Source organism: Fusarium oxysporum, chromosome VIII (assembly GCF_013085055.1).
Source record: "Fusarium oxysporum Fo47 chromosome VIII, complete sequence".
In the NCBI taxonomy this organism is placed as follows: domain Eukaryota; kingdom Fungi; phylum Ascomycota; class Sordariomycetes; order Hypocreales; family Nectriaceae; genus Fusarium; species Fusarium oxysporum.
In genome coordinates this window covers 1,787,637-1,808,033 of record NC_072847.1, presented here as the reverse complement: position 1 = coordinate 1,808,033, position 20,397 = coordinate 1,787,637, and the positions used below count along the sequence as shown (strand labels likewise).

Sequence of the window (20,397 nt, the reverse complement as noted above, 5' to 3'; positions counted from 1 at the left end):
CAAAAGCAAGGTGCATTCATTTCAACAACAGTTTTAGAAACTTTGATTTCTTAACGAACTATCTCATCTCTTGGCAAACGAATGTCAACTCATCTCTAAATGAGCATGACGGGTATGATGGTATCTCAAGTACTTAAAACACAATTTTCCTTCCCCCACGGTTTGATGACACGCCCGACAGTGTTCGCCATACAAACTTCAATATGCCTCTTCGCCAATACCCAACCAAATCCAGCCTTATCTCTGGTACAGATTCCCATGTGGAAAGTATAAAGAACAAAAAAAGAATATAAGACATCACCCAAGGCTCGTGGCCTACATCAGGTTCAAGTCCTGGCTGACAATGTCTTTTGGCCATACTGCCAACATCAATATCGGGGCCCAGTGAACTTGTGTGGCCGCGAAGACCTCCGGGAATATGGCGTTACCCAGGCTAACCACTCCCACAGTCCCTCCTAAGGACCCTGTTGCTGTAGCCCACCCAATGCATTCGGCGTTGCCAAACCACTACCCCCTCCTCCAAACACTCCCGTAAATGGGTCAATTCCACCCATGTTGAAGCCGGAATCTTGGCCCATCTCTGGAGGCTCCATGTTGAATGGCATGAACCATGCGGACGATGCTTCCGGTCCGCTAAGTCCTGCTCCATCAGCCATACCGGCTGCTTGCCCATTCATGCCCGCCTTAGCAGTAGACCGCCGGCCTTGTAAGCCTCCATCTGGATGGGCTCCTGAAGCAACAGCGTCCCAGTCAAGGCCACTCATTATATCCTGACCACCACCCAACCCCGTGCTGGCATCCAAAGAATATCCCCCAAAGACAAGCTGACGATCAAGCGGGTCAATATTTCCATTGGCGCCCTGTCCAAAGTTCATGGCTAGCAACTCAGGAGGGAAGAATGTGGGGGTGTGAGCATGATGGGAGAACGCTGTCATGTTGGCCGGACTCATAGGTGACATAGCTGTGCTGAAAGCTGGATTCTGCGCGTTTGATACTGCGAGAGGGTTGTAACTGTTGGATGGCAGCCCCAGCCCACCCGAAAACCTACGTTCTTGAGCCCCAGAGACCGAGTCTGCGTCTGTCCCTTGCATAGACTCGAGATGCTGGCCGGACTGTGTCGGCAAACCAGCTTGCTTCTTGGCGCTCTGCTTCCTCTTAGTTCCCACAGCGCGAATGGTATCCTTATGTTCGACACTCTGGGGTGTTGGAAGCGTGGAGAAGTATTCTTCCACCGATTGTAGCTCGGGCTTCGCTTCGAGAACGCCATCTGCTCCCGAATCCTTCCGTTTATGGGTGGCAGGGTCCATGAATTCGGCATCAGAGAGACCATGCGGGTACCGGTTGAACCAGTCTCCGTATTGGAGGAAGGACGATTGTGCAGCACGGTCTTGCAGATTTGCACCGGCTCTCATGGCGTCCAGGGCGTTTCGATACTGTGTGCGCACATTCTCCACCATCCAGTGAAACATGCCCCAGTACTTCTTCATCTTGTGAAGATACTTGACGTTGGTGGTCAAATTGGCTTCCGCTGTTGGCTTCATGTTGGGGTTTCCAGATATGACGCCCAATATGTGGACTGTTGTCGAGGAAAAGGCGCAGTATCCAGCAAAAGGTGCCGAAACAAAGCATCGCGATTGTTCGGCTTCACGAAGGAGCTCAGATATCTGATTCGCAGCGCTGAAAGTCCTCTTACTCGCTTCAGAGAAAAAGTCATCATGAACACCTTGCTGCTTTCGCGCTGACATCGCTGCTCGACTCACAAAAAGGATGTTATGCTGCAGGCAGATATGCATGAAAAGAAATTGACTTGCCGTGTTCTCTGTCTTGTGGACGTCGAGGTTCTCAGCAGAGTACTTGAGTGACGAAGGTAAACTGGCTTCAAGATTCACGACATCGTTGAGATGCTTCACATATTGCGATTCGTCCTCCCACATGGGGTTTGGGTCCAGATCCTTTCCCCCTTGGCTAAGGTAGGTAATGATCCGTCCCCAAAGGGCGATGGCTCGGATCAGAAATGCTGCAACTCCCATGTTCTCTCGTGCATCAGCAAGTTGCCCATCATTGGGTGATGCTGGGTGAGGAACTTGACCATCAAGCATCTCGGTTGGAGCAGGCATATCGAACTGGAAGTACTTCTCCTTCACCGGCAGGGGAATCTGGATCGTATCCTCTCTGATGAACATGGGCCGATCTGTCCCCGAAGAGTTGAAGCGGTCCATGAGAAAGCACGCCCACATTATACGTCGTCGAATCTCTCGGTCGATGAAGCTAAGCTGTTTTTTAGGACCAGTACGACCGGAGGGGTCATACTCGAGGTCTTTATGCAGCTGAAGGGCGAAGGCCATGCGAATTGCTTGACCGCCCAAGGCCCAGCTACGGCCACCCTGGCATGTTCCAAATTCGTGAAGGCCCAAAATGAGGAGACAGGTCAAAATTGTGAGATTTGGCCATTCGTATCGCCTGGTACAGATATCTCGAGCGTGTGACGCCCATTCTTCGCCGCGTAGGAACTCGGGTCCCGAAGAATTCACTAAAGGGCTCGAAGTGAAACGAGCAGCTACAGCGCACACTGTGAGGACAAGCACTGGGGGCAGCGTCCCATTTCTGTGGACCATTAGCGAGAAAAACATGTTTTAAATCTTGAAAGAACTCACTTCAGCTTTCGCATGTAGCTGGGTTTGTGGAGAAGATGGTAAGATTGACCATAGATGTTGTCGAAAAACACCTCTGCCAGATGCTCCTGAATTTCTTTGGAGGGCAGTGCCTCAGTGCCTTCATGCTGAAGCTTATTCTCCTCGGCTTCCTGTACTTGCAGGCTACTGGGCCTATCATCACCATCGATCTTGGGCTTCGAGGGCGCCTTGGCCCATGCTTCTAGATCAGGTCCAAAGGCTTCCTCGGCGCCACGCTTTTTGGTTGGCTTATTTGAAGGTACGGTTCCTGGTATCGCTGGTTTAACAACGGCCCGAGTCACGGACGAAGCTACTTCCTGATCGGACTTGGGAATGACCTTAATAATGCGTTCTTCCATACGCTTCAACCGCTTATCGAGCATGGCCATGTAGTCTGTCCGTGGCGCCGCCTTCCGAGTGGTGACCTTATACACACATGGTATACGAGAGCGTAAACAGTGCTTGCAGGCGGGCTTCTCGCCTGAGCAGCGGATCTTCTTTCGGCGGCATGCAATGCACGCGAGCGGGAGGCGTTTTCTTTCCTTGCCAGCTTTTGTCTTCAGCTCACTCCACGCCGGTGTGGCATCGGCTTTATCCTCCTTAGGTTTACCGCCCAGATCCGTAGCATCTGCACGACTACGGGAAGCCAATCCAAACTCGTCTGTAGTCGAGTCTTCGAGGGCGTTGGATGCGGGAGATGTCCTATCTGGAGGAGCATCGGAGCCATCCATGCTCTGGCTTCGGTTGCCTGCAGGGAGGGTGCCAAATGGCAAACCGTTGTGTGCAAGTCCAGACATCGCCTGGTGCTGAGGAAATGCAGTTGGTGATTGTGAGGCGTGGGCGTGGGCGTGATCGGCCAGAGAAACGAGAGAAGGTTGGTCAGGAAGACCTTGGTAAGCAAACGCGAAATCGTCAAAATGTGAGGGATCCATTAAGGCGCCGTGAGAGGGAGATGGCACAGCGTGCAATTCAGCGACGTCGCGATAGAGTTGAGGACCGGAACCGAAGGACTGCTGGGCATGTTGAGAATTCGAAACGGCACGACCGGACATGGCTCTGCCAGAGACAGAGTTGCGACGCGGGCCTTCCGAGGCCAAGAGTCCGGTGCTGGAAAACAAAATCTACCGGACCGGTGTGGTTGCGATGATGAAGCGAAACGACAGAATTGGGCAGGGGGTTCAAGGTTGCGAGTGTAGCCCGGCTGTGCGAAACGAAATCTTTATAACGGTTGGCGGGAGCAGCTGTTGTGCAGGTTAAAACGCTGCAGCGCAAGAGCGTTGAGATTTGAGGTAACCCGAAGTCGTCCGGGGAGTTTATGGAGAACCAACGGGTACGTATGTAGTCAGTGGCTCCCCGCACTGGAAGCTGGGGACTGGTCTGCGCCCCGGCTGGGGCGAAGGAACTGGCGGAAGTGAATTTAGAAACGTTATGAAGGTTGATTCAACAGTGATGCAATGGATATCGGATCAGGCCGCGCGAGTCGACGTTCTGTGAGGAAGAAAATCCGTCTCTTCGGAAAGCTGCGAACTGAGCTCTCGATGGTGTTTGAGAGAGGTGCAAGAAGGAGGATCGGAGACAAGTTAACCGGGTCCTTGGTCTTTGGGTGGAAGAGATTGAGTCGTGGAAGCTGGGGGTTTAAGGCCCAGAATCACAGAAGGGTGGGGACCTTAAGTGGTAGAAAATCAAATGGCAGCGATCACGATAGGTTAGATAGGTTGTAGTGCACGGTCCGGGTGTGCGACTGTGGGGTAGAGAAACAGCAGTGTCTGTCTGGCTTTTGGGACTTGATAACTTTGGTGGTTTTGGTTCAGGGTTGGGCCGCTTTTGGACTCATCTCTCCTCTTGTCTCCCTTCCATGGCGATGCTAGCTATGTAATCCATGTTCACAACCATGCCCTGCCCTGCGAGAGAGACAAGGAATCGGTGGAGCCGTCGGCCGTCGACAACGCGCGTGGTGGAGGCGGGTGGTGGGTGTGGAAGTCCCCTAAACGTTTAGTACAGTCGTAGCAGCTGTAGGGGGTGACGTGATGTGATTGATTGATGGTCTGTGTAGTGTTGTGTTTGAGTTCATGTCATGTGTAAACCGTTCGTGCATACAAACGGAACTGGCTGACTGACTGACTGACTGACAGTGTCCATGACTTGATGTTGATGGTGATGGTGTATAGAACAAATTGGTTGGATCGGAGAAACGTGGATATAGATAAACGAATGCCCATCTCCTTCCTTCCTCGCTTCACATCGCATCGAAACAACGGACAACTACCAGGAAGGACCAACAGATATTGCCCAAGAAGGAATCTCCGCCCAGGGTCTTTTCTACTCCCGACATCGCACATCCCAAAACAGATTATACATACTCTACGTACCGACCCTATGAGGCTAGGCAATGTTCCTGAAGATGGATTTGAAGCTGCCCTGAGTCGGTGACTATGACACTGCAACTTACTACATATAGATCTACAAAGCCTCTCTGCCTCATTATGATGTTCATATGAAAAGCCTTCTTCCTTGAATGTTACTGGGGGAAAAACTCAGCATCTCCTGGTCAGATCGAGAGGCATTTCTCCTGCTATTAATTTTAGTTTGATACGAACACGTACGTACGTAGTTATTGCGGCTCGTTCGGCTTAATATGTGGCCTAGTCGCCTGTATTAACTCTACAAGGCATCGCGATCTTCCTCATGTTGTCGTCTTTGGTTTGGCTTGGGTTGTCGCTGTCAAGTCAAGGTTCAGTGAGACAAGGCGCGGCAGGATATCAAAGGGCTAGCCAGGTGAACTAAGGCAGGCCAGGGGACCCTTGAACCTGTCTTGGGCTTGGCTTGTCTGGTCTGGTTGTCGAAGACCCCAGGCTATCAAGGCGATGCAAGCATAAAAGCGGCAAAAAGCAGGGCGTGAGTTCACCCAACAAGAGACCGTCTCAGCTCGATCTTGGTCTGCAGGTGCACTAAAACCCTCTGATGGCATGAACTAGTCGAGAAATGCCGGAGCCGGCCAGGGTCTAAACCGCTCGACTACCGACCCGTGTTGTGGGCATCACGTCTCGTATTGTAGCATTCTGTTCCCCTGCATTAAGACGCGGTGTTATTCTCAACGGTTATTTCCCTCTTGATGGTTCTTCCCTGCAGAAACGACAATGCATGGTGCCAAAGAAAGCACCGACTATGGAGTATGGGACAGGCGGCTCAGATGATCTGCGGCTTAGATGCCTTTGGAATCACCAATTGAGCAGACCACGGGATATCTTGCATGCACTCCAGCCCCGGCCAGGGTCGACGTCCTTCGAAACCACTATCCCGGACCCTTGTTCGACGTGGACGGCATCTTCCGAGAAGTTTGGTGCTAGGCAAGTTAGACTTCACGGTCAAATAACTAGGTGTCATAATGCTACGTGGGCCTAATGTACTCAATAGGGGAAGCATTATTGTTCTGACTATACGGTATGATGATTTACAGCAAATCGAAACATGTAAACGTGTTCATATATGGCTCAACAAGCGAGGCGCCTGTCTTTACTACAGGGAGGCAAACTACTCGCCCAGCCGCCGGCATATTGGAATATAATATCACATCTACGCGAGCCCTACCCATCACGCGTACTTAGTAAGGCTTAGACCTGGGCCAGGAGGGAAAAAAACGTAACTTGGAGGCATGAGACAGAAAATGGCTGTCCTCTCCTGCTGCACAGACATTTCAGTACATGGATCCCTTGCCTACCCAAAAGTTCCTCGTCTCCTCCAAGATCATCTCCCTAGGGCTGTAGGTAGTGTAGCAACTGACTCTCTCGCTCAACCCACTGGGTCGGTCATCACGATGTGGTTGAGAGGTATGATCGCCATATAATCAGTCGAGCATGGATATCGTGACAAGCGAAGGCGACTGACGATCCGGTCTGGAACCTCAACATGATGACCTCTCATTTTACGGATACTTTGCTATCTACAACCCCCTGGACGTCAATGACATATGCGGAGTTACATACCATGGGGTTCTCACCATCTTTCTGGTGCACGCACATTGCTCGCTCGCTCTCACGCTCTCACGCACACACGCACGCAGCACTACAACACAGCGAGCATCATCCTCGTCGGGCCGGTGCCTCTGCTGCCGGTTCCATAAATGATTCTCTCTTTCTACTCTGAACGGGCGTAATAGCAACGCGGTCCGCCCGTCGCAGACGCTACTGACCAAGGCGAGGTAGCATAACCTGCATGTGCCATAGCATCTGTGTGTTTGCGCCGCACTGCATCATCCTGGTGATCAGCAGGAGATTCTCTTGCGTGTTTTGTGTGCCAGAGAAGGGACAGTGACACCCAGGCTATGCAATCTAGCTGTTACTTTGTTTTGTATTTTTTGCCTTTTTGCGGTACGGTACGGACTGCTGAGTATGTGGGATAAGTGGGATAATAAATACGCGTGGGGTTGGGCTTATAGACGCGACGAATAGATATCAAACCAACGAAATTAGGTCATTATCTCAAACACGCTGAGTCCTTGCGCACGAACTCGCCTAAGCCCTACAAGGAGTCGACTTAAATTAACACACTTTATGATGCCGAAAAAGGATCAAATAGCATATGCCTATGCCTATGCCTATGCCTATGCCTATGCCTATGCCTAATAGTAGCTATGGGTGTCTATTAATATGAGTCTGTTGGGCTGCGCGCTGAGCTTCATTGGGATAGATTACCCTAGGCTGCCCAGGTTGTCGCGGCCTCAAAAAGGTAGTCAGTCTACTAAGTTATTTCACCATTCTCAGATTAGACGTAAACACCTGCCAATTCCAGGATAATTTACAGGACTAACTCACGTCACTCTCTCGAGTCTCAGGTCAGTCTCCTATGCATCTCCTTCTGGAAGGTATCACAGCATGGTTTCTCAGCATATGTTGAATGGCACTTAAAGATCCAACCATCTTCCTCAGCCACTTACACCGTCCAACCTGCAATATGTCTGAGCCTCGGTCCGTTTCGGCCATGGCCCGATCTTGGTCGCAGAAGTGAAACCGTTGTTAATGTTCCGCTGCATAAAACGTAGATGATATCTCCCGGTTGTGGCCATGCTGTCACATCAACAACATGAATCTTCCACACGAACAGAAGGCCATGTGCACCTCGAACTATAAACAGTGGAATCGTGAGAGAATGAGCAAGTTAATAGTTATCTAACTTTCAATCTTGGGTAGCATCCAGAGATGTAGCTCATCTTCCCCTGGCCTTTCACTCAACATAGCCTTGGGAAAGTTCCAACAGCCGGGCCAATTATTGATCATAAACTCAATTTTGTTCATCAAAAAGCACTATCCCTTCATTAATCTAAAATCAAACCAGGATCCCACTTATCCAAACTCCCGGAAATGCTAAGCTATCCTGCTACGCCATGCTATGCTACGCCATCTAACCTCTATTCAGTATCAGCAAGAGACGCGATGCTTCGTAACCCTGAAAAAGGAATAAACAACCAAACACTTTGCCCCCTATTCAATCACTCTTCCCCTCTGTGCTTGATGTACACCGGGATGCCATACAGTACCACCGCCGCGGCGTTGAGATACCGGAACTTGCACGCCTCCCTGGACCGCCCAACCGCCTCGGCCAGTGACACGTTGTTCATTACTTGACCGTCTTCCTCCGACTCACTCTCGTCCTCGCTCGAGGCCCGACTCTTGCCCTTGACTCGCTTATTCTCCTTGAACGTGCCCTTGGGGAACAGTCCCCATTCCTCAAACGATCGGCCCGCGAACCGATCAATGTCCCTATCCGTCACGTCCCATAGTGTACCCACCACAGCTGGACATCCAGCCATCATGTAGTTCCACACAGGGCCGTAGGACTCAAACTCTCCGGCTTCTGTTAGCGACGCAGAGCTGCAGCCCATCAAGAAAGTGGCTGGCCTGCATTTTTCTAGACGACGAATTGTGCGTGCTCGAATATACTGCGCGCCGCTTCCGTGTCCAAAGTAGAGGAGAATCTCAGAGCTTGACAAAGCTTCTTCAAACTCAGCTTCTTCAGGAGCGCGGTTAACAATGCCTGTCCAGCTGCCGAGGCCTTTCATAATCGGCTGGAAGGTAGACTGTGTGTTGACCAGGTCTTTCGAGGGGTTCAAGATGTAGGTACCTTGCTCGGCAGACACGTAGTGGCCCTCTGGTGCGTCTTCAGAATTATCATCGCTCGCTGATGGTTGTGATTCCGTAATAAGTTGCCTCAAGCAAGCCAATGAAGGTACACGCGAAATTGCAAGTCCTTCCATACAAGGCATCGACTCCCAGGGAAAAGCATGGAGGGCCTTGTCAAGAACCAAAACGGTGTGAGCCCCTTCTGCTCGGTCAGATCCCGTCTTAGCCGCGTCGTAGTAGCCGCGCAGGGCGTCATAAGTCTCGACCACCATAGCGTCAAAGTCAATTTCGTCATAAGCGTTGCGTTCTCCGTGGAATTGGAGAATGTCAACAACAAAATAGAGCAGGTCATTAAGAGCCTCGTCATAATCACTGTCTGGATCACTGGGATCACCCAAACCGATGAAAAGGTCAAGGACTCGTGGGTCAAGGGCCACCTTGGATGTCTTTGCCGACTTCTTGCTCGGTCCTTGTTTTCGAGAAGGCAGATTACTGTCGAGTATCTGTTGGAAGCTCTTCTGGAAACGTGCAAGGAGGTCCGATCGGCGTTCGTGCTGAGAAAAGATACCCTTGAAACCACCTAACCAAGTTGTCTCGATAGTGCTCAGAAGATCCTTAAGCCGATCATCCAAAGCCTCTCGCTCAGCCCACCAAGCGGCTTTCGCACCCTTGACACTGAAGTCTCGACTGGCAGAGTGGCTCGTCTCGTTAGCGAGCCGAATAATCTCCATCATCTCGTCCTTTCCGTTCTCGAAGTTAAAGATATCCGAGTCAGCATCTCGAGAATTGGCACGTTCAAGAGGTAGTCGGAGAATAAATGGACTGTGACCAGCCCGGAATTTAGTGATACACAAATCATGGTGGTTGTCGCTGAGGGAGACGGAAATCACACTCCAATTGTGAGGTACCATGTCGATATAGTTGTTTTGAAACTGGGCCATCTCTGCTGTGAGTCCAAGGCTAGACCGTCTTGAATTATGAGCAGAGTCACTGTCGCCTGGTTTAGCGGTCTCTTTGTGTTGGAGAGTGCTTTGCTCGCGCTTCCAAGTGACGTTACGAGCCAAGTCTACAGAGAAAGTTGCAAACCCCGAGCCAGCAAGGACCCTAGATTGTGTCGTAGACGTAGCCGACAGAAGAATGACTGTATTCTGTAGCAAAGCCGAAATGCGATGAACCATAGTGCTATTAGCTGTTGACAGGGTTGAAGCATGAGCTTCGAGAAGTAGTTCTTGTGCTTGTCTCAATGCTTCAGCGAATGCAGGAACACTGGTTTCCTTGGAGTTCTTTCGCTCAGTGGCTCCTGCGCGTCCTTTACGTGGAGGCGTCTGGCCCTGCGAAGCCTTCGTCTTGTCAGAAGCAGCAATAGCAGGGAACGAAATGGTCGAGTCTTGGATGACAGAGAATACAGGGTCGTGAATCATCTGCTCTGTGCTATGACCGATAAGAGAGATTGCAGTCACGACTTGTTCCTGAGATAGAGCCCCGAAGAGCTTTGGCAACTCTCTGGCATCCTCCAAAGTTGATAAAGCAGAAGCCCAATCCTTCTGACTGATGAAACCTAAAGCCCGTGACAGGATGACCGATGCCATAAGAGAAGCCTGGTATGCATCTTTTGGTAGCTTTAGCACCTCTGCAGCAGATGGCTGAACCTTGACAATGACCTCCTGCTTTCGGGTTCGTGGTCCAGGATTTGCAGCAGTCTTAGCCCTTGTCGTCCTGGTGGCAGCTCGAGTAGCGCGTGTAGCAGCTGTTGCTCGTGATTTGGCAGCAACCGGAGCGGTTTTCTTCACCTCGTTCTGGATGCTAAGCACCTTTCTATGATCGCCAAGGCGTTGCGCAGTCTCCTCGGCAAGCTGAAGTAGTTCACGAGCTTTGTCTTCGTCGCCGCTATCGCGAAACAAGCCGCCAAGTTGGCAAGCAACCTGTACCCGAGAAGCTGAGATGTCTTCCGGTAACTCGTTGAACGCCTCATTGCCGAAATCGAGTGCCTTGGTTAGCTTTCCAGCTCGGTGGTAGACGGAACCCGTCCAAGCGAGTACCTGTGCCCGATAGAGTGATGAGCCTGTGCTTTCAGCAATCTTTTGGGCCGACTCTGCGTAGTAAATGGTCTCCTGGTACATGCCAAGATGGGCATAGACAGAAGAAACGTGCAGGAGACCTCGCAAAAGGGGGAAAGCAAGTGCCCAGAATCGTGGACCGATCACCTGGCCAAGCTTGGCGTCAGCCTTGACACTATCAAGACTAGCTGTTGAGAAGTTCATAACGCTCGTGCTGGCTGCTCGGGATGCTGTCGCTTCGATCTTGGACCAATCGTGTGAAAGAATTCGAACGCTTGATTTAACGCAGGTAAGCGCGTCTTGTATCCGACCACGCTTTAACGCGAGAACTGAGTCTAGGAACGAGCTGAGGGCTAGAGATATGTTGACTTGTGATTTTGACAATGCCCACGATGAAGCAGATCCATTGTAAATGGCCTTTGCAGCCGCCAATGAGGAATCGCTAGAAATGGGTTAGAATGGTTCCATTTTCTGAGTGTTATGAACTCACGCTTCATCGATGCTACCAATGCCAGAGTAATACTCGGCTTGTGTCAAATGAAACCCAGCAATCAGGCCACGAGAGGCACCGTCGGCTTGGTCCAAAAGCTTCTTTGTCTCATCTAGTGTTTGTTTTGCCTCAGAGAAGTGACCGATATTGAGATGTTGTGATGCAAGAAGTGTATGATTAAGGATCACGTTGTTATAGGTCGGTTCGGCTAGAATCTTGGACAGAGGTGTTGACAGCTCTAAGATCTCAAGCTGCAGACTGTTCTCACCCCGAAGGCTGGCGAAGTGGCTGGCAGATTGCAGGTGTGTCAGAAGCCCATCAGGATTGTCGATTCGCTCATAGACATCGTTTCTGGATTTGCATGATTCAGTCATCGATTTCCAAGAGACAACGGCTTCTCTCAGGGCAAACACTGGGAGAGGAGCGCTAGTGACAGCCAATGCAGACATTGACTTCTGTAATGCCTGGAGATGTGGAAGATAACGCAGCAGAGAACCGTCATCGCCATAGTCTTTGTTGTCCAGTTGTTGGATAGTTTCTCCAGCCAAGTTGGAAATTTGCTCCATTTCGTTCTCTTCACCAATGGTCTGGAAGAGCAGCTGGAGCAGAACTCTAAGACGCCGAATTGGGAAGCGGTCGGGTGTGTAGATTCGCAGAAGAGCCTGGACTGATGGATCGTGTAGTTTGAGCCGCTCTGCCCTAGCTGCAGTGTCTCCCACGATTTGCATCAAGTGTTCGAGTACTGCAGCTCGCTCACCCTCCGGCAGAAAGAATGCCCAGTCATTCCATGAGTGATCAAGCTTAGCAATTGAACGTAGTGTTCGGGACAATATCTCTGCCTTATCATCAGCACTCCAAGCAATGCTCGGAGGTTGAGAATCCAGTGCTGTAGTAACATTGACTAAGGCGCCCTCCTCAATCATGTTGGTACAGATTGATCGGAGAGTTCTGATTGCATCCTCACTTCGGTTTGCAGCCTTGCAGAGATCGGCAAACAACTCCAGCTTGGTTGACATATGAGCCTTCTCCTGTTGGGCCATGGGCCGATCCTGAATAATCTCAATTGATCGACTCAAACACTGAAGAATCTCCTTATTGACTTGTTTGGACTTGCCGAGGTCCTTGCGTATTTGATTGTACCTGGCAAAATACAGACTGGATATTTTCGCAAAATAGCCACTGAGCTGCTCCGTTCGTGCCCTTGAAATCGTGGGATCGAGAACAGCATCAATCAGTTTGTTGCAGTCCCAGAGAACCTCATCCATATGCTTCCAAGTAATAGAGTCAGCCTGGATATCGCCGTTAATGACCACTAACGCGCCATCGAGAATCTGATTGATCGACTGCATCAAAACCTCTCGTCGTTGGTCGAACTGGAGGACGGATTTGGCTGAAGCGTCTCTGCTGGGGGGAGCGCCTAGCCAACGGCGGCCGAACCGTGGAAACTTAGTGATGAATGTCTTCAGATGCTCCAGGATCAACTTCAACGTGTCATCCTTTACTTCTGAACCATTCGAGTTGCTAACGAGGAACCCAACAGCTGACCGTCGAACGAGTGAAAGACTCTCTAGCAGTTCATTAAGGTCGGTGATGTTTCCACTCAAACTCCCTTCGAGGCTCTCTGTAACCTCTTGAACCAGCTGTTGCGTCTTGGTATCATGCTTGGATTGTTTCAACAGTGCAGCGAGAAGGCGGGCCGAAATGGAAAACATGCGAATAGCCGATTCCCCGTCAGGTACTAGTATATCCTTCAGTTTCTGGAACCAGTGGCATGCTGCATCGTTTTGGCGGTCCGTTTGAGCTGCGACACCAAGCAGTTGGTAAATGGAAGTTAGGGCAGAGTCGAACGAAGCCTTGGCTTGGGACTTATGTGGCCCAACTAGATCCATGAGCGCGTGGAAGGATGCTGCAATCAAATCGTATGTTAGTCCATTCGTGGGTGGCTGTCGTCGAGTATATGCGCGAACGCATCGAGAAAACGGCGAAAGAATATCGTCCTCAACATTTCCACGGTGACCAGCCATTTTCCACCATCTAAGCTGAATCTTGAAACAGAGCACTTGCAGCTTGAAAGCTGAAGTTGGAGACGGACTCAGTCTCAACTCTGTCGCAACTGCATCTTCCTTGCTAGAAACACTGGGTGCTAGTGAAAGAAGCGTCTGGGATAGTGAGGCTAGTTGTCGGGCTGCTTTTTGGGTTTCCTTCGCGTTTTTGGCCCCCGATCTCACTAAGAGGTTGATGGGGGAAGATACATGAGATTCCTCGAGAAGTGGTAGCACGGCCTCGATATGAGCTGGTTTCTTGGAATGCGCAATCCATCGCAGTACTTGAATTTGACAACCTGTAACCATTGATAGCAAGTTATCGGGAATCTTGTCACCATAGTCGAGCAACTCCAAAATGACTTGAGCAGCTGTTTGCCCTTCGGTAGAGATCGGTTTCGTTGACTTGTTAACTCCAGCATCGAGCCGTCGCTTTAAAATCCTCAGCTCCTTTAACGCCTGATCTTGAAACCCAAGCGCCAGAAGTTTGCTAATGAATGCTGACATTCCATTCTCGAGTTGGAAATCTGTTTGTGCCACCTGCATTGGGCCCGTAATAGATCGTAGACAGGTGAAAGCCACGCGCGCGCACTCGACAGCAGCGAGACATCCTGTAGACTGCGTTGCCGCATGTGTTGCTGCTTTGGCGGCAATGTTTGGCGAGGTAGCTACGCGATTCAAAGTTCGTGGCTGCAGCGGTGATAACGGTGCGGATAGGGATCTCCGCAACGTTCGAGGACCAGAGGTTTTCTTGGAGTCTCCCTGAGATGCTTGTTGCTTAATCGGAGTCGCAGGAGTGGTAGGTTTCGCAGCTTCATTTAGAGACCTGATGCAAATGTTGATTACATGTGTTGCCAGAGCTGCACGGTCTTTCGATGAAAGCTGCTCGCTGATAGACTTTGCTGTCTGAGTTTTGCTGCCCGCGGTTCGTTTTGCCTTCGAGTTTGTCGTTGTATTAGAGGCCGTTCGTGAATTGGCTTGTGATGCTGTGTATGAAGTCTCGATGTCGGGTAGCAGTAGTTCCTTAAGAGTCACGACGGTCGCAGTCGTGCATGTTGATGTTGAGGCTAGAGCTGTCTTGGCCGCGTCGGCCTTTGCCTGCAGTGAAGCCATTTAGATTATGAGTGTAATTTCGTTACCATGCCGTCGTCAAAAACCAAAAGCTCCTAATATGGAGGGAGGTACAGGTACAATATGCAAGTTGAAAACGCAAAGCTGCAGGTCTCTATGTCGCAATTGATAGTTAGTTGACTTTGTTAATCCTGGCGACCTAGCCCCGGAATTGGGCAAACACAGCTGGTTGTCCGGGGCAACTGTCGGTTCTCGGATAGGATGGTCCGTGCTTTCATATTCTCGGTAGAAGATCTTTGAAGTTTCGGGTCTCAATTACGCTAGCTAACGACATCAATCGTCGAGATTTAAAGATCGCAAAATGTCGCTTCGACAACTTTCACTTCGCCCTGATTATATCCGAGTGGCCTCCTTTGTGTTCAGGACGTCGAATACCTCAGGATGCGGCATTCGATACTCGAGCACGGCCCCGGCTACAATTGTCGATAGGTCATTCTGGCGAAACTTGGTACCGAAGCCACTGAGAAAGGAAAATCGCCAGTTAAGGAAGAAGTCCAAGGAATGGAATCCCGCGACATTCTTTATTGCCATATTTCTTCTTATCGGGTCCATGTCGATTCAAATGATTACTTTACGAAATTCCTTTGATCGATACATGCGACAGTCAGAGGCTCGAATTGCATCCTTGCGGGAAGTCGTCGAGAAAATCCAACGAGGCGAGCCGGTTGACGTTGAGGGGGCACTTGGAACTGGCGATCCTGCAAAGGAAGCCGATTGGGAAGAGAGTATGAGCTGGATCTAGCCATTACACTTACTAGTTGCTAACGAATCTTTGCAGTGTTGAAGGCGATTGAACGTGACGAAGCAATTCGCAAGTCGAAACGAGAGAAGCCAGAGCGAAGTGAGCCCGCAAGCACAACCTCATCAACCTCAACCCAGAATGTAGAGTCTGTTAAGGCTGCACCGACAAACGCAAAACCCGGGAGTCTTGGTAATTTCATTTAGACGTATGAATCTATCCTCAGGATTGGGTAGTAATACATTGATAATCTAATTTCATGAGAGCATATCCTTGAAAACACCACGATTTCCGAAGGAAGCTTGGAGTGAAGCCTGCGTTGGTGCTTCTGATGGCGCAACATCGTTGCGCAGTGCAGAAAGAAGAGCAGGAAGGAGGTCGTCTGTCGATAATGCAACTCTCACTCCCTGCTCACCCTCTTGGTTGGGATCCATACCCGCGAAGAACTTATCCTCGCCTCTGATTCCGCCCATGCTGATAATGGCGATGGGCATACCCCGATCCTGAGCTCGCTTGGCAAGCCTCCAAGCTGAATAAGTGGCAAGAGAGGTTCCAACAACGAGAAGCTTTCCCGCATTGTCAATGGCTCCCTCGGCAGCGTGTTTGATATGATTGTCAATGCTTTCTCCGAACATGACCACCGCAGGCTTCAGAATTCCCGCGGTGCTGGGAAGCTTCCATGCACCGTCTGTATCAACCTGGACAACATGTTGATGTCCGTCAGCATTCTTTGGAGGACTGGATAAGCATTTGGGACAAGAGGGGTATCTAAAGGTTGTATAGGGAGCATCTGGCAGATCCACATCGCCGTCGGGGTTCACCTTTAGGCCTTTAAACCTGCGCTCAACTGGGTCTTCGGTGTCTAATGCCCCTGACTCGAGGGCCCTCTCGAGCAACTCGGCCCATTTAGGGTTGAGGGTGGCCAATTTCTCCTGGAATTCATTTCTGGAGAACTCGTTTTTACAACTCGTGCAGACAACAGCTCTTAAATATCCATGTAATTCTAAAGTTGGTAGATCAGGATGAGCTCTTGGATGGAACGAGTCAACATTTTGAGTAATGACACTGCGTATCAGACCAAGATTCGCGAGATCTCTTATAGCATAGTGGCCGTTGTTTGGGGATGCCTTTTGGAGATTAGACCAGCCTAGAAAGCTTCGAGCCCAGTATCGTTTGCGAGATTCGTGACTCTTGAGGAATTCTGGGTAGTAGATAGGTCGATATGTCTTGTTGACCTTGTAAGTGCCCTTGACACCCCGGTAATCTGCTAAACCCGAAGCGACTGAAAGGCCTGCACCGGTGAGAACAACAGCGGATGCAGGTAAGTCGCCCGGAGAGGGCGCAACAAAGAAGCGATGGAGAGCGGCGATAGCTCCAGGGAGTGTTGAGGCCGAAGCTGGAGCAATTACTGAAGGCAGGGGGAGGTCCGTATAAGGGATCCTGAGCAGAGGCTTGCTCATTGGAGCCGCTTTAAGGATCGTAATGTTTAAGAATTACGAATACTCGGTATGATAATGCTTAAAGTGAAACTCAAGCCCAATCTCCAGTGGCTGACGAGGCTGTTTCCAATTGCTTGTGGAGGATTGGTTGAAAGAAGTTCAAGTCGCCGGCCCTGCTGAGGCACTGACTCGAGCTGACCAGTGATGACGAGCTGGATACGAAAATTGAAATACAAGGACTGATATTAGACAAGAGGATGGCGCGGCATACAGTCATGAAGATGGTTGTAAATTTGGCTACAGGGATTATTCTTAGAGCCAGTACTGGTATGGAGAAGAGCGCGTCATTGGTTTCAGGGACGACTCTCAGCCTTGCAAGTAGGGGTTCATGTGGCATTGTGGCTGAATGATGCCTGAATTGACCTGCGGTTGAGGTGGGCGCTTTTTACTTGAATCCCCCACAACCCGAATCTGATAATGACAAAGAAGATGGTAAACTCGAGTCAGCTTTCAGGGTAGAATTGGTAAAGACAGGCCTCTGTGATTGATCGGAATAGGAGAACCATGATCGTACTGAATGGACGCAAGACAGGTATTGCTTCCACAAGGTACCTACCTGGGCTACTGGGTTACTCAATTGCCATAATGTACAGCAAATGCCCTGGCGCAAACTTGACCATCCCTGAAAGCAGATGGCTCAGCGGTCAAGGCCAGGCCAGGCCAGGCCAGGCCAGTTGCTGGCTGTCCGGAGACCGGAACCTCGCGATCACTCATCAGGCGAGAGTGTCGTAGATAGTGGGTTCACCTCGCATCCTATCCTCAATGGCGTCGTAGGTCGGTGTCTCTTCCTACCAATTGCCGCACCAAGCTTCGATTTTGGTGGAGCTAAACTACTCTGTTTGTTTTATGTCTGATAATCTTGATAATCTTTTTTTCCCTCTCTCTCGGGGAATTCTGTCTCTTCTTCGCATATTGACTCTTTTAACTCGCTCATGTGGCCTTGGTCCGCTTCCGACCGAGCCAAATCCGCTCGCTCTATTGAACCCGACTCGAAACTTGAACAGCTCCGTTAACGGGCGTATGGCATTGGATAACCCGACGTCAACAAAACACACCATCTTTCCTCTCCAACATTCGTCTATATCTATATCTGAACCGTGCTTCAGACCCTACGCAACTCCAAGGGAAAACACGCAACCCAATACCCGGCCCCTTCTCCCACTTTCCCGTGTTATCCGTATTTCCCCTGCAAGACAACATCTCGGATATACTGTATGAGTCTCCCGCAGGCCGGGCGTCCCACGGGCGCAGGCGCAGGCGCTGGAGTGACGTCGCCAATAGCTGGACCCGGAGCTGGAATTGGAGCTGGAGCCACGCACAGTCACAACCAGAGTCGTGGCTTTGCCTCATGGGGACATGGACATATCAATGGGCACCCTAATGTCCATATTTCACAACAAACCAAATACCGAGGCCAGATGACCCTTTTGAGATCAAATATAGCAACTCCCCACGTCGCTTGTCTACGTCTTCGCCTACGCGCCCTGCAAAAAGCATCCATTGTCGCCGCCCTATCGACGTGCGCCTACCTCTCAGCCTCGTCTAAGCTCTCATCCTACCACGTATCAAATACTGCCTCCGTCGCTCGCCCTTCGACTAATTCGCTACCACATCTCGCTCCCTTTCGCAACAAACTTCGATCACCACCCTCACTCGTAAAAACTTCAATGTCGCAGATACGACCGCATACTGGCCAAGGCCACGACCACAAAGATGGTCATAATCACAGCCACGGTCATGACCACAGTCATAGCCATGGCATCTTGGGCCACCACCACCATCACGACAACGCATACCTAACTTCAGGCAACAAAGACGACCCCGGCGTCCGAATCACCCGGATTGGCTTGGTCTCTAACCTGGGTATGGCAATTGCTAAATTCGCTGGTGGATGGGCTTTCAACTCCAAAGCAATGACTGCCGACGCATGGCATAGCATCACAGATCTTGCATCTGATATCTTGACGCTCGCGACAGTCACATGGAGTCTAAAACCACCAACAGACAAATTCCCCATGGGCTTTGGCAAGGTAGAGAGTCTGGGATCACTCGGTGTCTCGAGCATGCTCTTGGCCGGAGGTCTTTACATGGGTTGGGACAGCGGTATCAGTCTTTATGGACACTTTTACCCTGAAGCGGCACATGGTATTCTGGAGCACGTCGGACACGGTCATAGCCATTCCCATGGAGCTGCAGCACTTGGGATCCCGAGTATGCATGCCGCTTGGCTTGCAGCAGGGACCATTCTGATTAAGGAATGGCTTTATCATGCGAGTAAGTGTTCTCCCAACTCTTAGGGTCGCGGCGCTAGAATGCGCGTGTGTAACGTAAGCCTTGGGATTGAAAGTATAAGAGCTGACCAATTACAGCAATGAAGGTTGCCCGGGAACGTAAATCGTCGGTTCTCGCGTCGAACGCCATTCATCACCGAGTCGACAGTTTAACGGGGTTCGTCACTTTGGCAGCCATCATGGGAGCTAATGCAATGGAGAATGCGGCGTGGCTGGATCCCGTCGGCGGTCTTCTCATCTCCATCATGGTTATCCAGGCTGGTGCCGGAAACACAGTTGCTGCTTTTCGCGAACTGGCAGACCAGGGCATTGATGATGAGATCAAGTCTTCAGTGACAAAACAGGCTAATAAAGCATTGAAGAACGTGGTTGAAGGACACGAAGTTGCCCTGCGCGAAGTGAGCGGTATCAAATCAGGCCAGAATTATCTTGTGGACCTCGAGATGACCGTGCCTGGTGCGTGGTCTGTTGACACAACGCAGCAGGTCGAAGACGCGGTGCGGACTCAAGTCGGAGGGAAAGTACGCGGTGTCAGAAGAGTTCGCATCCGATTCTCGCCCAAGGAGGCTACCGCCAAGGCAAGGTTTGACGACTTTATCCCTGGGACTGTGGTTCTGCCACCAGAGACCGAGGAGGATGCGTCTGAGGCAGAGGGCGAGTCGAACCACAATCACGAGCATCACGACCACCATGATCACAAGAGTAGTGGTCATGTTCATGAACCCAATGGCTCCCACGAACAAGGCGATGGTCTCAGGAACAGAAACAAGCATTAGAGTGGAGGATGCCCTGTCAGAAGCGAGACTTTAGCCTGGGATCCTGGGATCGATCACGACCATGCTGCATCTTGTTCTCTTTGAAGCTGCCCTTTGGTACGACAAGTCCAAGCCAACCTTGCCCCTTGACTGGGGTCTAGCTCGGCTTCTTGGGGTTTGAGCTGCGGGCCAGTGGAGCCTGGCCGGATGAGAGGGCCATAAGAGGTTCAGACTAGGATCTCTCAATAGCCGGCAGCTGTCGACCTGACCGTCGGTGAAGGAAGACCGATGGCATCTGCATGTGCATATGCAGTGAAAAGTGTACACCCCTTTTCTATTTCATGTTTTTTCATCTTGTTCCGGGCCAGGGCCGGAATTGATAGGAAGCAATTGGTGCAATAGAGCAGACCATAGACATGTACTCTAAAAGCGGAAGAGAAGGTACAAGGAAGTGTGTTTCGCGGGGCACATAACTTAAAGGGACAAGAAGAAGGGCCTACACTCATAAAGACAACAACCCATGAGATTTGGACTATGCTACACAGACTGTAATGTGTGTACACTATGTACGGATAGAAAATGCAGATAAGAGAGGTACATGCAGG

At 50.6% G+C, this 20,397-nt stretch overlaps 5 protein-coding genes across 5 annotated transcripts; 2 read left to right on the top strand and 3 right to left on the bottom strand.

Moving 5' to 3' along the window:
* Nucleotides 1-364: 364 nt before the first annotated feature.
* Nucleotides 365-3,911, bottom strand: FOBCDRAFT_48053 (fungal-specific transcription factor domain-containing protein). Its single transcript, XM_054706503.2, has 2 exons — nt 2,655-3,911; nt 365-2,604 (listed from the first exon to the last, which is right to left on the bottom strand). Exons 1-2 carry the CDS (start codon nt 3,722-3,724, stop codon nt 456-458), a joined length of 3,219 nt encoding a protein of 1,072 aa, XP_054562478.1. The 5' UTR covers nt 3,725-3,911; the 3' UTR covers nt 365-455.
* Nucleotides 3,912-7,953: 4,042 nt separating this feature from the next.
* On the bottom strand, nt 7,954-14,490 carry FOBCDRAFT_166290 (peptidase family C50-domain-containing protein; the record flags this gene model as incomplete). The annotated part of the gene is made up of 2 exons (XM_031188481.3): nt 7,954-11,287; nt 11,336-14,490. The coding sequence occupies 2 exons, from the start codon at nt 14,488-14,490 to the stop codon at nt 8,158-8,160; spliced, it is 6,285 nt and encodes a 2,094-aa protein (XP_031035746.2). The 3' UTR covers nt 7,954-8,157.
* A 289-nt stretch (nt 14,491-14,779) lies between these two features.
* FOBCDRAFT_48043 (uncharacterized protein) lies at nt 14,780-15,479 on the top strand. Its single transcript, XM_031188482.3, has 2 exons — nt 14,780-15,233; nt 15,287-15,479. Exons 1-2 carry the CDS (start codon nt 14,810-14,812, stop codon nt 15,451-15,453), a joined length of 591 nt encoding a protein of 196 aa, XP_031035747.2. The 5' UTR covers nt 14,780-14,809; the 3' UTR covers nt 15,454-15,479.
* A 25-nt stretch (nt 15,480-15,504) lies between these two features.
* FOBCDRAFT_187831 (DHS-like NAD/FAD-binding domain-containing protein) lies at nt 15,505-17,161 on the bottom strand (the record flags this gene model as incomplete). Its single annotated transcript, XM_031188484.3, has 3 exons — nt 16,958-17,161; nt 16,886-16,898; nt 15,505-16,715 (listed from the first exon to the last, which is right to left on the bottom strand). Exons 1-3 carry the CDS (start codon nt 17,081-17,083, stop codon nt 15,505-15,507), a joined length of 1,350 nt encoding a protein of 449 aa, XP_031035749.3. The 5' UTR covers nt 17,084-17,161.
* A 217-nt stretch (nt 17,162-17,378) lies between these two features.
* On the top strand, nt 17,379-19,813 carry FOBCDRAFT_242652 (cation efflux family-domain-containing protein; the record flags this gene model as incomplete). Its single annotated transcript, XM_031188485.3, has 3 exons — nt 17,379-17,516; nt 17,853-19,020; nt 19,116-19,813. The coding sequence occupies 3 exons, from the start codon at nt 17,379-17,381 to the stop codon at nt 19,811-19,813; spliced, it is 2,004 nt and encodes a 667-aa protein (XP_031035750.3).
* Between the last annotated feature and the right edge of the window lie 584 nt (nt 19,814-20,397).

Bases quoted from the DNA above. Each gene is read 5' to 3' on its own strand.
- FOBCDRAFT_48053 (XM_054706503.2), bottom strand. From the start codon at position 3,724: ATGTCCGGTCGTGCCGTTTCGAATTCTCAACATGCCCAGCAGTCCTTC. The intron at 2,605-2,654 runs GTGAGTTCTTTC...AATGGTCCACAG, and splicing joins AGCTACATGCGAAAGCTGAA to AAATGGGACGCTGCCCCCAG.
- FOBCDRAFT_48043 (XM_031188482.3), top strand. From the start codon at position 14,810: ATGTCGCTTCGACAACTTTCACTTCGCCCTGATTATATCCGAGTGGCC. The intron at 15,234-15,286 runs GTATGAGCTGGA...GAATCTTTGCAG, and splicing joins GGAAGCCGATTGGGAAGAGA to TGTTGAAGGCGATTGAACGT.